This window comes from Salvelinus fontinalis, chromosome 5 (assembly GCF_029448725.1).
Source record: "Salvelinus fontinalis isolate EN_2023a chromosome 5, ASM2944872v1, whole genome shotgun sequence".
Classification (NCBI taxonomy): domain Eukaryota; kingdom Metazoa; phylum Chordata; class Actinopteri; order Salmoniformes; family Salmonidae; genus Salvelinus; species Salvelinus fontinalis.
Genome location: NC_074669.1, coordinates 52,433,884 through 52,449,702, shown reverse-complemented (window position 1 = coordinate 52,449,702; position 15,819 = coordinate 52,433,884). Strand labels below are relative to the sequence as shown.

Sequence of the window (15,819 nt, the reverse complement as noted above, 5' to 3'; positions counted from 1 at the left end):
ACCAAATACTAATTGAGTGTATGTAAACTTCTGACCCACTGGGAATGTGATGAAAGAAATAAAAGCTGAAACAAATCATTCTCTCTACTATTATTCTGACATTTCCCTAAAACAGGGATTTTTTACTCTGATTAAATGTCAGGAATTGTAAAATAAAAAAATAAAAAAAACTGAGTTTAAATGTATTTGGCTAAGGTGTATGCAAACTTCCGACTTCAACTGTATATATTTCATTTATTTAACTAGGCAAGTCAGTTAAGAACAAATTCTTATTTACAATGACGGCCTACCCCGGCCAAGCCCTGACACTGGACCAATTGTGCGCCGCCCTAGGGACTCCCAATCACGGCCGGTTGTGATACAGCCTGGAATCAAACCAGGTCTGTAGTGACGCCTCTAGCACTGAGATGCAGTGCCTTAGACAGCTGCGCCACTCGGGAGCCATATACATAGCAACACACTGGGCACACACTGGTTGAATCAACGTTGTTGCCACGTCATTTCAATGAAATTATGTTGAACAAACAAGGAATAGACGTTGAATTGACGTCTGTGCCCAGTGGGAACGGAATCAGCAAAATAATAGGGGCCCAGAAAAGTGCTCTATTTTCATCTACAATGAACAAATTCAACAGATGAAATGTCTCTGTATCCCTCCCTTTCAAAAAGTCTCTCTCTACCTCTCTCTCTCTCTCCCCCTCCGTCCATCCCCAAAGGGAGTTAGCACAACAGAGGATAAACAGCAGACTTATAAATGAACCACACAACCTCAACACAATCCAGACCTTTCATTAGGTTTGCTCACTGCTCCAAGGTGGCTTGATAGACACACATGCATAGCTGTTCTTGTCTATAAATACTTGTCTATTAATGTTCTTTATTATGTCATGTTTCATGTGGACCCCAGGAAGAGTAGCTGCTGCTTTCGCAACAGCTAATGGGGATCCTAATAAAATACAAAATACACACACACACACACACACTGGCAAGCCTACTTGAAGAAGTGTTGACGACTTTCACTTTTTTATTGCCCTAGTTGACTGGAGGTGATGTTGATACTGATTTACGGCCGATGTTAAGTGGGTTATGATGAGAACTAAGGAGAACGTTGCTTAGCCAGGCCTCGCTCTCTAATCCACTTCTTCCTAACAAATTATTAATTTATGCAGCTCGGACACACACACACAGCAAAGCCATCAACACACACATACATACACAGCGAAGCCACCAACACACACACATTAGCGAAGCCACCAACACAGACACACACGCATACAATAGGAAGCTGCCAACACACACACACACAGGGAAGCCACCAACACACATACACACAGCGAAGGCACCCCCAGGTCATGCACCCCCGCGGCCCTCACCTGGGTCACCTGAGTTTACCCACCATCCTTCTTGCTCCTGACAACGTGCCCTATCCCCCCCCCCGCCACTGCTTGACTCCTAGTGTTGTCAGTCGCCGCGGCAACAGACATCAACAGGAGCATGCAGCTTTTTTGGCCAAGGCTCACTGGTAAGAGTTGACAAAGATGTTGATTGCAATGTGACTTCCTGGTTATCGTTTTGATGCATTGAGGTGCTGTTTTAAACATGTTCTTATGCTGAGGGAACGGTACCAATATCCTTGTTAGGCAAGCTGTGCTTTGTGTAGTGTAGCGAGGCAAACTCTGTGGTAACAGACTGGTTCTTGGCGGATGGTTTTGTAGAAATTCCAACTGACAGACATCATGAAACGTTTGAGCATATCAACCAAGGTTACACATATCCAACTTAGACAGCTATGCAACTAAAGAAGACAGGGACTATGTCTACAGAGAGAATGAGAAAGCAGATTACTGGTATTCATTGAGTGATGCTGTTACGGCTCTCGTCGAAAGGAGTGGACCAAAGCGCAGCGTGGAAAGTGTTCATGATTTTTATTTTCAAAAAACACTCAAACAAAATAACCAAAGTGAAAACGAAAGCGCACAGTTCTGTCAGGTACAGACATGCAACAGAAAACAAGATCCCACAACCTAATTGTAGGAAAAGGTCTGCCTAAGTATGATCCCCAATCAGAGACAACGATAGACAGCTGCCTCTGATTGGGAACCACACTCGGCCAAAAACAAAGAAACAGAAAACATAGAATGCCCACCCAAATCACACCCTGACCTAACCAAATAGAGAAATAAAAAGGCTTTCTAAGGTCAGGGCGTGACAGATGCCTCATGTACACAATACAGTCGATACGACCACCGTGACCACCGTGTCTCTGTAGAAATGTGAACAGGGGTTTCAAGGAGGTAGTTAATGATAGCTTCTCCGCTACACCCGGAGGAGAAAGCGAGCCAGCACAGTGTTTGAGTAACAATATGTCAAATGCAGCGGCGTTCACAGTGGTGGCGGATTTCAAATACTTAATAAACATATCAGCCAGCCGCTGTTCAAATTCACACACGGTGGCAGTGGACACCTGGTGTGTGGCACTCTACCCACATTAAAATCACCTATAGCTGCACTGATCTAACAGAAGAAGCCTACCGGGCCAAGTCAAAATGGGGTTCCGGCAGGTCTCAAAGAAGCGCCAGTCGCACTTACCGAGGTGAAAACTCTGGAAACTAATGATACTACCAGGCCACTGGATTTTTATAATTTAACCTTTATATAACTAGGCAAGACAGTTAAGAACAAATTCTTATTTACAATGACGGCCTACCCCGGCCAAACCCGGACGACGCTGGGCCAATTGTCCGCCACCCTATGGGACTCCCAATCACGGTCGGATATGATGCAGCCTGGATGGGGAAGAAGGACACAGACATCTCATCCCACTTCACGGATGCAAACTTTACATTGTTTCAAAGAGTGGAACTGTTGCTGCTATGTTTGAGCACCTTTAGGATTTGCATTAGATGCAACAGCCAACATCAAAAACATTTTTGCACCATTTGTTGTCCAAGCAGGGAGTCAACACAGCGTGGGCCTTTAATGGGCCTAGTGGTTAGGGCGATGGGCTGGTAACCGAAAGGTTGCTAGATCGAATCACTGAGCTGACAAGGTAAAAATCTGTCGTTCTGCCCCTGAACAAGGCAGTTAACCCACTGTTCGTAGGCCGTCATTGAAAATAAGAATTTGTTATTAACTGACTTGCCTAGTTAAATAAAAAAATAAAAAAATGGGTATTGAGTGCTATGATCGGGCAGTGTCCAGATTTTCATACCTTCATACATTTCCTGTACCATACCGGAGTAAACATTTTTTTGGTGGGGTGGGCGAACAAAGCTAATTTAGGCAGCATGGATGTTGATTCAGGAGGGGATTGATTGTCTCTGCTGTAACCAAGAGACTTGACCTTGCAAGCTAGCCACTTATCTAGCAAGTTAGCAAACCAAATGCACAGCTGGAGCCATGAGCTGGAGATCATTTATTTGGCGCATCCCATTTTCTTTTTACGGTATTGAAAATCATACAGTTGGTACTTCAAAATACCCCGGTATACCCTCTACTGCCCAAGCCTATTGAACGTGAACTTTGAACTTTGATATTGTTTTGACTACGCCAACAGAAGTTGACTGCTGCAACTAGATCTAACAAATCGACCTGGTGCCAACATGTACTCCTTCCAATCCTTGTGATGTAAATACAATACGATGCACTACATTCTGGTAATACTTTGTTTGCCACGTTGCATCCAGCAAAAGGAACCTTGGACTTTACGAGACAGGTCTAAAATGGGACTCTTCTTCTGTCTGGTGCACTCCAATGACAGATATTGGGCAGCAGATTGTCAGAGAGGTGGACAACAAGCTTTGTTCACAGCACCCCATGTATTTTCCTGTCACTCAAACATTCTTGGCTGTCCATTGACCATCGAGATGATTAGTGAATACTCGACATGTGTCGAACATGAATAAATTCATGAATTTGTATGTCTGATGTTGTGACTGTATCATGTCTCTCTTTTGTTGTGGAATCTCTTTGAACGCAGTGCAAATTCTGTACCTAATACACATTTCTGTGTAAACACACAATAAAGTACAATCTAATCTAATCTAAATATTTTAAACACTTTTTTATACTTTAGAGTTGATGTTGGTTCGGTGTGTCTAGTACAACAGAATAGTCCCAAAAATACAAACCTCAATCTAGTTTGATCCAGAGTTTAATTGGGATTTAAAATGGCTTCCCTCTAGATGAAATTCAAACAGGATGCTGGGGGAAATCATTGCAATTAAAAATAGAAATTTCCCTACAAAAAGAAGATGTGTCTTTTGTTTTTCACCGAGCTCTCTAATTTGACGTCACTGTGTGCTGTGTACCAATTTCCGTTAAAGAGGTTTAGCAACAAAGCCAGTGGGATATTTAGGGGCCGTCAACGCTTGTCATAAATGGAGACATACGCAAAGCACTTAATGCCGTTTTATATGCTTAGAAATCATGTATTCTGCTTGGAGCTACAATAACAGACTCTGGAGTAGCAGAGGGGTTTGGATTCTATGATGATCCAAAATAACATTAATGAAACGAAAACAAACTTTGGAACTTGGAAGTTTGAATCTGAAGTTTACCTAAACATCATTGAAACTTGTAATGTGTATACATGAAAAGACATGAATTTGATAGTATACGAATGGCTTGTAGACCATATATAGCTTTTACACCAGACTCTATAATCAGACTCTGTAGCATAGACATGCAGTGCATTCGGGAAGTGTTCAGACCCTTTGGCTTCATCCACATTTTGTTACGTTGCAGCCTTATTATAAAATGAATGAAATTGTTTTTTCTTCTTCCTCATCAATCTACACATACAGTACCAGTCAAAGGTTTGGACTCATTCAAGGGTTTTTCTTAATTTTTACTATTTTCTACATTGTAGAATAATAGTGAAGACATCAAAACTATGAAATAACACATATGGAATTGTAGTAACCAAAAAAGTGTTAAACATATCAACATATATTTGAGATTTGAGATTCTTCAAAGTAGCCACCCATTGCCTTGATGACATCTTTGCACACTCTTTGTATTCTATCAACCAGCTTCACCTAGAATGCTTTTCCAACAGTCCTGAAGGAGTTCCCACATATGCTGAGCACTTGTTGGCTGCTTTTCCTTCACTCTGCGGTACAACTCATCCAAAACCATCTCAATTGGGTTGAGGTTGGATGATTGTGGAGGCCAGGTAATCTGACCCAGAACTCCATCACTCTCCTTCTTGGTCAAATAGCCCTTACACACCCTGGAGGTGTGTTCGGTCATTGTCCTGTTGAAAAACGAATGATAGTCCCACTAAGCTCAAACCAGATGGGATGGCGTATCTCCGCAGAATGCTGTGGTAGCCATGCTGGCTAAGTGTGCCTTGAATTCTAAATAAATGACAGACAGTGTCACCAGCAAAGCACCCCCACACCATCACACCTCCTCTTCCATGCTTCACGGTAGGAACCACACATGCGGAGATTATCCTTTCAACTACTCTGCATCTCACAAAGACACGGCGGTTGGAATCAAAAATCTCAAATTTGGATTCACCAGACCGAAGGACAGATTTCCACCGGTCTAATGTCCATTGCTCGTGTTTCTTGGCCGAAGCAAGTCTCTTCTTCTTATTAGTGTCCTTTTGTAGTGGATTGTTTGCAGCAATTCGGCCATGAAGGCCAGATTCACACTGTCTCCTCTGAACAGTTGATGTTGAGACATGTCTGTTACTTGAACTCTGTGAGGCATTTATTTGGGCTGCAATTTCTGAGGCTAGTAACTCTAATGAACTTATCTTCTGCAGCAGAAGTAACTCTGGGTCTTCCTTTCCTGTGGCGGTCCTCATGAGAGCCAGTTTCATCATAGCGCTTGATGGTTTTTGCGACTGCACTTGAAGAAACTTTCAAAGTTCTTGAAATTTTCCGCATTGAATGACCTTCATGTCTTAAAGTAATGATGGACTGTCGTTTCTATTTGCTTATTTGAGCTGCCATATTATGGACTAGGTTTTTTACCAAATAGGGCTATCTTCTGTACACCACTCCTACCTTGTCACAACACAACTGATTGGCTCAAATGCATTAAGAAGGAAAGAAATTCCACAAATTTACTTTTAACAAGGAACACCTGTTAATTGAAATGCATTCCAGGTGACTACCTCATGAATCTGGTTGAGAGAATGCCAAGAGTGTGCAAAGCTGTCATCAAGGCAAAGCGTGGCTACTTTGAAGAATCTCAAATATAAAATATATTTGGATTTGTTTAACACTTTTTGGGTTACTGCATGATTCCATGTGTGTTATTTCATAGTTCTGATGTCTTCACTATTATTCTACAATGTAGAAAATAGTAAAAATTAAGAAAAACCAAGGAATGAGTAGGTGTGTCCAAACTTTTGACTGGTACTTTAATACCCCACAATGACAAAGCAAAACAGGTTTTGGAAATTTACCGAAATTTATTAAAAAAAAACTGAAATATCAAATTTACATAAGTATTCAGACCCTTTACTCATTACTTTGTTGAAGCACCTTTGGCAGAGATTACATCCATAAGTCTTCTTGGGTATGACGCTACAAGTTTGGCACACCTGTATTTGGGAAGTTTCTCTAATTCTTCTCTGCAGATCCTCTTAAGCTCTGTCAGGTTGGATGGGGAGCATCGCTCCACACCTATTTTCAGGTCTCTCCAGAGATGTTCGATTTGGTTGAAGTCCGGGCTCTGGCTGGGCCACTCAAGGACTTTCAGAGACTGGTCCCGAAGCCACTCCTGCATTGTCTTGGCTGTGTGCTTAGGGTCATTGTCCTGTTGGAAAGTGAACATTCACCCCAGTCTGAGGTCTTGAGCGCTCTGGAGCATGCTTTCATCAAGGATCTCTCTGTACTTTGCTCTGTTCGTCTTTCCCTCGATCCTGACTAGTCTGCCAGTCCCTGAAAAACATCCCCACAGCATGATGCTGCTACTACCATGCTTCACCGTAGGGATGGTGCCAGGTTTCCTCCAAACGTGACGCTTGGCATTCAGGCAAAAGAGTTCAATCTTGGTTTCATCAGACCAGAAAATGTTGTTTCTCACAGTCCGAGAGTCTTCAAGAGCTTTTTGGCAAATTCGTAGAGGGCTGTCATTTGCCTTTTACTGAGGAGTGGCTTACGTCTGGCCACTCTACCATAAAGGCCTGATTGGTGGAGTGCTGCAGAAATGGTTGTCCTTCTGGAAGGTTCCCCCATCTCCACAGAGGAAGTCTGGAGCTCTGTCAGAGTGACCATCGGGTTCTTGGTCACCTCCCTGACCAAGGCCCTTCTCCCCCAATTGCTCAATTTGCCAAGCTCTAGGAAGAGTGTTGGTGGTTCCAAACCTTCCATTTAAGAATGATGGAGGCACCTGTGTTCTTTGGGACCTGAAATTCTGCAGAAATGTTTTGGTGCCCTTCCCCAGATCTATGCCTCAAAACAATCCTGTCTCTGAGCTCTAGGGACAATTCCTTCAAACTCATGGCTTGGATTTTGCTCTGACATGCACTGTCAACTCTGGGACCTTATATAGACAGGTGTCTGCCTTTCCAAATCATGTCCAATCACTTGAATTTACTAGAGGTAGACACATGGGGCGGCAGGTAGCCTAGTGGTTAGAGTGTTGGGTCCGTAACTGAAAGGTTGCTAGTTCGCGTCCCTGATAAGGTAAACAGCTGTTGTTCTACCCCTGAACAAGGTAGTTTATTTTTTTTTATTTTTTATTTTTTTTATTTTATCCCCTTTTCTCCCCAATTTTCGTGGTATCCAATCGCTAGTAATTACTATCTTGTCTCATCGCTACAACTCCCGTACGGGCTCGGGAGAGACGAAGGTCGAAAGTCATGCGTCCTCCGAAGCACAACCCAACCTAGCCGCACTGCTTCTTAACACAGCGCGCCTCCAACCCGGAAGCCAGCCGCACCAATGTGTCGGAGGAAACACCGTGCACCCGCCCCCTCGGTTAGCGCGCACTGCGCCCGGCCCGCCACAGGAGTCGCTGGAGCGCGATGAGACAAGGATATCCCTACCGGCCAAACCCTCCCTAACCCGGACGACGCTAAGCCAATTGTGCGTCGCCCCACGGACCTCCCGGTCGCGGCCGGCTGCGACAGAGCCTGGGCGCGAACCCAGACTCTGGTGGCGCAGCATAGCACTGCGATGCAGTGCTCTAGACCACTGCGCCACCCGGGAGGCCCTTGAACAAGGTAGTTAACCCACTGTTCCAAGGCTGGTATTGTAAATATGAATTTGTTCTTAACTGACATGCCTAGTTAAATAATGTTTGTTTTTTTATCTCAAGAATGATCAATTGAAACAGAATGGAACTGTGTAAAGTATCTGAATACTTCTGTAAATAAGGTCGTTCTGTTATTTATTTTTTAATACATTTGCCAAAAATTCTAAAAACCTATTTTCGCATTGTCATTATGGGTAATTGTGTGTAGATTGATGAGGAAAACGTTTTTTTTCATCCATTTTAGAATAAGGCTGTAATGTAAGAAAATGTGGATAAAGTTGAAGGGGTCTAAATACTTTCCCAATGCACTGTACATGTACAGTGGGGAGAACAAGTATTTGATACACTGCCGATTTTGCAGGTTTTCCTACTTACAAAGCATGTAGAGGTCTGTAATTTTTATCATAGGTACACTTCAACTGTGAGAGACGGAATCTAAAACAAAAATCCAGAAAATCACATTGTATGATTTTTAAGTAATTAATTTGCATTTTATTGCATGACATAAGTATTTGATACATCAGAAAAGCAGAACTTAATATTTGGTACAGAATCCTTTGTTTGCAATTACAGAGATCATACGTTTCCTGTAGTTCTTGACCAGGTTTGCACACACTGCAGCAGGGATTTTGGCCCACTCCTCCATACAGACCTTCTCCAGATCCTTCAGGTTTCGGGGATGTCACTGGGCAATACGGACTTTCAGCTCCCTCCAAAGATGTTCTATTGGGTTCAGGTCTGGAGACTGGCTAGGCCACTCCAGGACCTTGAGATGCTTCTTACGGAGCCACTCCTTAGTTGCCCTGGCTGTGTGTTTCGGGTCGTTGTCATGCTGGAAGACCCAGCCACGACCCATCTTCAATGCTCTTACTGAGGGAAGGAGGTTGTTGGCCAAGATCTCGCGATACATGGCCCCATCCATCCTCCCCTCAATACGGTGCAGTCGTCCTGTCCCCTTTGCAGAAAAGCATCCCCAAAGAATGATGTTTCCACCTCCATGCTTCACGGTTGGGATGGTGTTCTTGGGGTTGTACTCCTCCTTCTTCTTCTTCCAAACACGGCGAGTGGAGTTTAGACCAAAAAGCTCTATTTTTGTCTCATCAGACCACATGACCTTCTCCCATTCCTCCTCTGAATCATCCAGATGGTCATTGGCAAACTTCAGACGGGCCTGGACATGAGCTGGCTTGGGCAGGAGACCTTGCGTGCGCTGCAGGATTTTAATCCATGACGGCGTAGTGTGTTACTAATGGTTTTCTTTGAGACTGTGGTCCCAGCTCTCTTCAGGTCATTGACCAGGTCCTGCCGTGTAGTTCTGGGCTGATCCCTCACCTTCCTCATGATCATTGATGCCCCACGAGGTGAGATCTTGCATGGAGCCCCAGACCGAGGGTGATTGACCGTCATCTTGAACTTCTTCCATTTTCTAATAATTGCGCCAACAGTTGTTGCCTTCTCACCAAGCTGCTTGCCTATTGTCCTGTAGCCCATCCCAGCCTTGTGCAGGTCTACAATTCTATCCCTGATGTCCTTACACAGCTCTCTGGTCTTGGCCATTGTGGAGAGGTTGGAGTCTGTTTGATTGAGTGTGTGGACAGGTGTCTTTTATACAGGTAACGAGTTCAAACAGGTGCAGTTAATACAGGTAATGAGTGGAGAACAGGAGGGCTTCTTAAAGAAAAACTAACAGGTCTGTGAGAGCCGTAATTCTTACTGGTTGGTAGGTGATCAAATACTTATGTCATGCAATATAATGCAAATTAATTACTTAAAAATCATACAATGTGATTTTCTGGATTTTTGTTTTAGATTCCGTCTCTCACAGTTGAAGTGTACCTATGATAAAAATTACAGACCTCTACATGCTTTGTAAGTAGGGAAACCTGCAAAATCGGCAGTGTATCAAATACTTGTTCTCCCCACTGTATGTCATGTCTTCAAGTTCTCTGTTGCCAAGATGTATTGTCTGGCACAACTTGAATGATGAATTGAATTGAATGACCTGCCCTCAATCATACACAACACGACAAGTAAACACTGTTGTTGTGCCTGGTGTACGACAAACACACAGACACACAAGCGTGCATGTAGCGTTTACACAAAACTTTGGCACACAAACAACATTCTGCTTCTGAAAGGCTGGAAAACAATGCAACATCGCTGGGTTGAGAGAGAGTGCTTCAGATTAAAGTTCAATGTGCAGTCAATCACACACACACACACTCTCCTGCGGAACAGCCATTCCGTTCGCTGGCAGAGGGGCAGGCAGGCCACATGGGCAGAGGTGGTGGTGGCTACCACGTTCCCCGGATGCCGAAAATGAGCATTAATCCACAATTGGACCAATCTGTTTTATGCCCATTTGACGCCAGGCCAGTCCACCGGGTCCCTCCCTAACCGGGAGTGTCTGTCCCAAAGCAACGCTATGGGACTTTGCACTTTGTCTGAACTTGACAAAATACTTAAATATCCACTGAGGAGAAAATAGGCATGAGCAGTGTCCCAAATGGCTCGCTATTCTCCTTATGGGCCCTGGTCAAAAGTAGTGCACTGCACCATTTGGGATGCATATTAATGGAAACTTGCATGGAATTCAAACCCTTTCTGTTATTTTTGTTTATTCCCATGCCTGAGTTTTCCCATACCACAAAACCCCATTTTGGTCAGCATCAACAAACAGACTTTGGTTGTCTGCGGTTTATCCATAGCTCGCGGACTGCTCGAGGAGTCAAGTCATAATCCGTGTTTACATTGACAAAACGAACCGGCACTTGCATTCCATTCCATCCCATAAATAACAACCATGTCAAACATTATGTAGCCTGGTGAGACAACTCCATGCCAATAGACCTGGAAAATAATAAGGAAAAGTGTCAATCAATATGGTCGCCATGAGGCATACGATTTGCCAATGGAGGGTTTTCTCCTTTTTTGGGAGGCTTGAATAGAAAGAAAATTGTGAGGGCTTTGAGCTGGACATGCACCATCTTTGGGAACAGGGCTGGGAAATTGCAAACGCTCCCGAAAGGCATAAAACTAAGGATACAGGGAAACTGGGTGGCTGGGTGGCTGGCCTGCTTAAGGGATGTTAGTATTCGCCAAACGCTGTTGTGGAAACAGTGTTAGAGAGATACATCATTTTTTCACATGGCTCAATTGAAGCCTGTCACATAGGTCCATTATTAATGACATCATACAGAGCCAATTATTGTTGAGTAGAAAGCTGACAAAAGACTGAATGGATATTCATGTCAATGTAAATGGTTTCATTCAAAGCAGATATTCTAACTAGGGTTGGGCGGTATTTCATACCTTCATACTGTTCCTGTGCCATACCGGGGTATACGGTATTGCCAGCAGCGCAGACAAGGGGCCCTATTTCTTTCCAAGCATAAAAATAAATAAAAAAGCATTTAGGCAGCAGGGATCTTGATCCAGCAGGGGATTGTCTCTGCTGTAACCAATAAGCTTGATCTAGCAAGTTAGCCACTTAGCTCACAAACCACATTTTTATTTTATTTAACTATTAAGAACAAACTCTTGTTTGCAATGACAGCTTACCCCGGCCAAACCTGGGCCAATTGTGCACCGCTCCCTAGGGGAGTCCCAATCATAGCCAGATGTGATTCAGCCTAGATTTGAACCAGGGTCTGTAGTGACGTCTCTTGCACTGAGATGCAGTGCCTTAGACTGCTGCGCCAGCCCTGAGCTGGAGACATTTGGTTTGGCACATCTTAGATACTTAACTGTTTGTTTTAAGCGCAGCAAGGATTTGCAACTATAATGACAACGCAAGGAGATAACTGACAAATCAAACAATAATTTTAGGGTGAGTATATACAAGGAAAAATAGGACACCAACTACTGTGAAGTTGACAATAACGGCTTCATCTCAACAGTCTAAAGTAGCTTCCTCAACTTGTCTCCTTTCCTTCATCTGCACTGATGTGAAAGGACTGGACTGGACAGGTGAAGCCGTTTAATAATTCGGGACTACCAATAGGACTTTCATATCAGTGGAAATGAAGGACATGAGACAAGGAGTGGGCGCCACTTTAGACTGTTGAGATGCAGCCATTATTGACGCAGAAGAAGGAGAGGGAGCCACGTCAGACTATTGAGATGCACCCAGAGAGACTGCATTTGCTAAATCAATTGAACTCTGTGCATTCAAATGTATCTGCCCTCCCCTCCTCAAAGATGTGCTCCCTAAATAAGAATCGTTTTTGTCACAGACTGGGCACCATAAAATGTGATCAAACCTGTAATACCAAATTAAAAATATGTGATTTGTTTCTGCACCTGATGGAATGTTCAATTCTATTTACTGTGTAAACTATTAAAAGACTCAAATCCAGGACAAAGCGATTGTGCAATTCTGTGTATGTTTATATCAAACGGAAGTGATTATAATGATAAATCAGGATGGAGAGGGAGGTGGGACGAGGAATTACAGGAAGTCTTAATAATAATCATAATCTTCACATTAGGGGGAAGGACTTAATATGACTGGCACAAATCTATTTTTCTTAAATCACTTAAAAGATGCTCTGCGTTTGACATTAGGTCTAGGCTGTGTCAATCAAACGCAACTAATATCATGAAACGTCAAGGAGAAAAAAAAGTAATTTGGGGGGTAAAAAAAGTTATTTATCTTGATACACAGTCCAGTAAACTATAAACCCTCAAATCTGTGTACAATGTGGATTCGTCTAAAATTCAAATCTGTCTATGAATGGCCAGAGCGGCACCGGATCCCAAAGCATGTCCATTTGGTATTTGGAGAACTCACCAGTCAGTAATAATGTAGGACTAAATATGTATTTTCTCAACAGCTTAACTTCTATCTGGCGCAGATGTTATCTGTAGCCTATCAAATCGCAATGTTATTACTGAAGAGATTTTATTTTTTTATGATATGTATATTATTGCGTTCTCACACAAGAATGTCGTAGGTTCTTATCACAGGGTTACAGCAGTACTGTACTTTGGAATAGAATCATTTAGACACATGAAATATCCAAACATAAGTTAAACAACCACGCCACAGTACAATACTATAATGCATTTAAAATATCCATACTGTACAACATATAACATTATCCTACATACAACATTATCCTACATTATAATATAAAACACATTCTATATCCGATCTGCCATCTGGTGATAATAGACTGGACACAACAGCCCCACTCGGATTCCAATTTATAAAAACCAAGTGCGCACGTGACGCATGTTCCGTCACTTAATCCAATTTTTCCATTGAAAAATAAAACGGAGAGTTGAAGATGTTCTCATTCGGACATCCCAGTTTAGTTACATGATTGATAGGATGTGAAATGCAAACCCAAACTAAGCATGTGGAGCCTGTGGCGCACATGTCTGTTGAAATACACTGCTGTCCATCCTATAGTTTCTCTTGAGTAGCTCCGGGCGGCGCGTGTCAATCTATCTCCGCGTGTCTATTTTTCATTGACCCTCTCTAGCTATTGTTATTGCCTGGGGTATAGTATCATAGGGTATACGATCAGGCTACCAACATTGGCACGGCATCCTCTATAACGCGCGGGTAGCTACCTCCAAATGCCACCGGACCATTTCTTTCACCTTAGCTTTAAGCTCAAACTAAATTCATTGGGATAGACCAGTGCATTTTATTGATTTTCATCGATGTAGGTAGTAGGCCTATCACAAATTCTGCACAAATAAGTCTACTTGTTTAGTTAATTTCTACATTTGCGCGCGAACAGCGTATACAGCTTTACCCAAACGCCTGTCCTTTATTGATGTCATATTTCGGACTCAACTGTATCAAAACAACAATGTCGTGTCAAATACAACACTTTGAAACTTGTTTATAAACACAGCACAATACTTTGGCTACTCCGACCTCATGCACAATAGTATACATTACTCACCTGCATTCCTTAGCTTCTTGTTCCGGTAGACAGAGAATATCACCAAAAGGTTGCCCAAAATATCAACCACGATAGTGAATATCAGGAAGCACCCCAAAGTTGTAGTAACCCACCGTGGGCGGTTCAACACTTCCTCGTACGGGTCCAGCGACGACCTGTTCAGATAAGACCCATTTATAATCATTGTATATTTTGTAACTTTCCCAATTAGCGAAATAAACGTGCCGCCCGTCCCATAATATGCCGTCTACATTTTGGACACGGGGATGCAGTGGTATTCTCCCGTGGGTTTCCTCCTCTCCATATTGCCCGTTATAAGATCCCGTAGACAACCTTCTGTTTTTCCTTCTAGTCACAATGCTCGTGTGTCCGCGTCTACACTTATATGGCTATATGTGTCCCCATCACATTGTTGCTATGTGACATTCAGAAGCAACTTCAGACCTTCCCATGTTAACATGGTGTGATTACAGTGGGCCCGTCGTGGTTGGATGACGGGTAAGTGGTAGCCTAGTGATGCCTCTCAGCGGCCGAAAGAGGGAAAAGCAGCGGACTGCACGCGGCGGCACTCGTTTCCAAGTGTCTTTTGAAGCTCTCCTCGCATTTATTGCTTTGATTACAGCGACTCGTCGTTCATTTATTCAAGCGTTCATTGATACTTTTTTTGAGGAATCGTTCATATTTTTTTTTAATCCTTTCCCACGTTGATTCAGTCACAAATAAAGAAACAGATAACATGCACCTTTTTTAATAACAGATCAATATAAGGATGTTGACTAGACTATGCTATTATTAAGATTATCATGATGATTATGCTTAATATCAATTATTGGAATTATTCCAATTACTATGATAGAGAAAATACAATTAATTCAAAACATATAACATTATTTACTAATATTATGGAGACAGAAAGATTTAGACAGATGTCATGTAAATCTCTCTCTCTCTCTCTCTCTCATATATATATATATATATATATATATATATCTGTGTCCCAACAGCAGGTGTTGTAAAGAGTAATCCACGTGATTACTATCTACAGAATATCAAAATAAACTCTAACATAGAAACATTCATTGTGTCTCAAATGGCACCCTATTCACTAGTCAGGGCTCATTGGGATCTGGTCAAAAGTAGTGCACTATATGGGAATATGCAGACTTATAGAGAGAGGTTGAGGAGACCGCTTGTAGCTGAGCTGAGGAAATTTAGTGGACCTGACTTGAAAAACCAACACACAACACATGGTAAATTGAATTTATTTTCCCAAAGGAAACTGCGCCCCTGCGACCTATAAGTACAATTATAATCGCTTCCTTCTGCACAAATTCCCACACACACGCACGTACAAGCGCTCACACACAGAGACACACACAAATATCAGCGTGTGGCAGGTACTTTACACTCCCACCAACCCATACACATACACACACACGCTGTTAAGGGGTTGTCACCCAAACCTCCTCTGCCATGTGAATGCAACTTTAATGTGGAGACATCCCACTAATAGGTCTGCTGTGATGAAGGCAGTGCATTAAAAAGGTCTGTGTGGGCTATGTTCTCTCTCTCTTTAATTCTCTCTCCCCTTCTCCCCTTCTTTCATTCACTCTCTTTCCCTCTTCAGCTCTCCCTCTCCATTATCCTTCTGTGTGTGTGTGTGTGTGTGTGTGTGTGT

At 42.8% G+C, this 15,819-nt stretch overlaps 1 protein-coding gene across 1 annotated transcript in view; it reads right to left on the bottom strand.

The window, feature by feature from the left end:
- The window catches only part of LOC129855818 (melatonin receptor type 1A-A-like), a 73,266-nt gene extending 58,570 nt beyond the window's left edge, over positions 1–14,696 (bottom strand). Inside the window, exon 1 of the mRNA XM_055923851.1 lies at positions 14,142–14,696. Within this exon, the coding sequence (XP_055779826.1) occupies positions 14,142–14,325 (184 nt within the window). The 5' untranslated portion in view covers positions 14,326–14,696. The remainder of the gene's footprint in view (positions 1–14,141) is intronic.
- Positions 14,697–15,819: the final 1,123 nt, after the last annotated feature.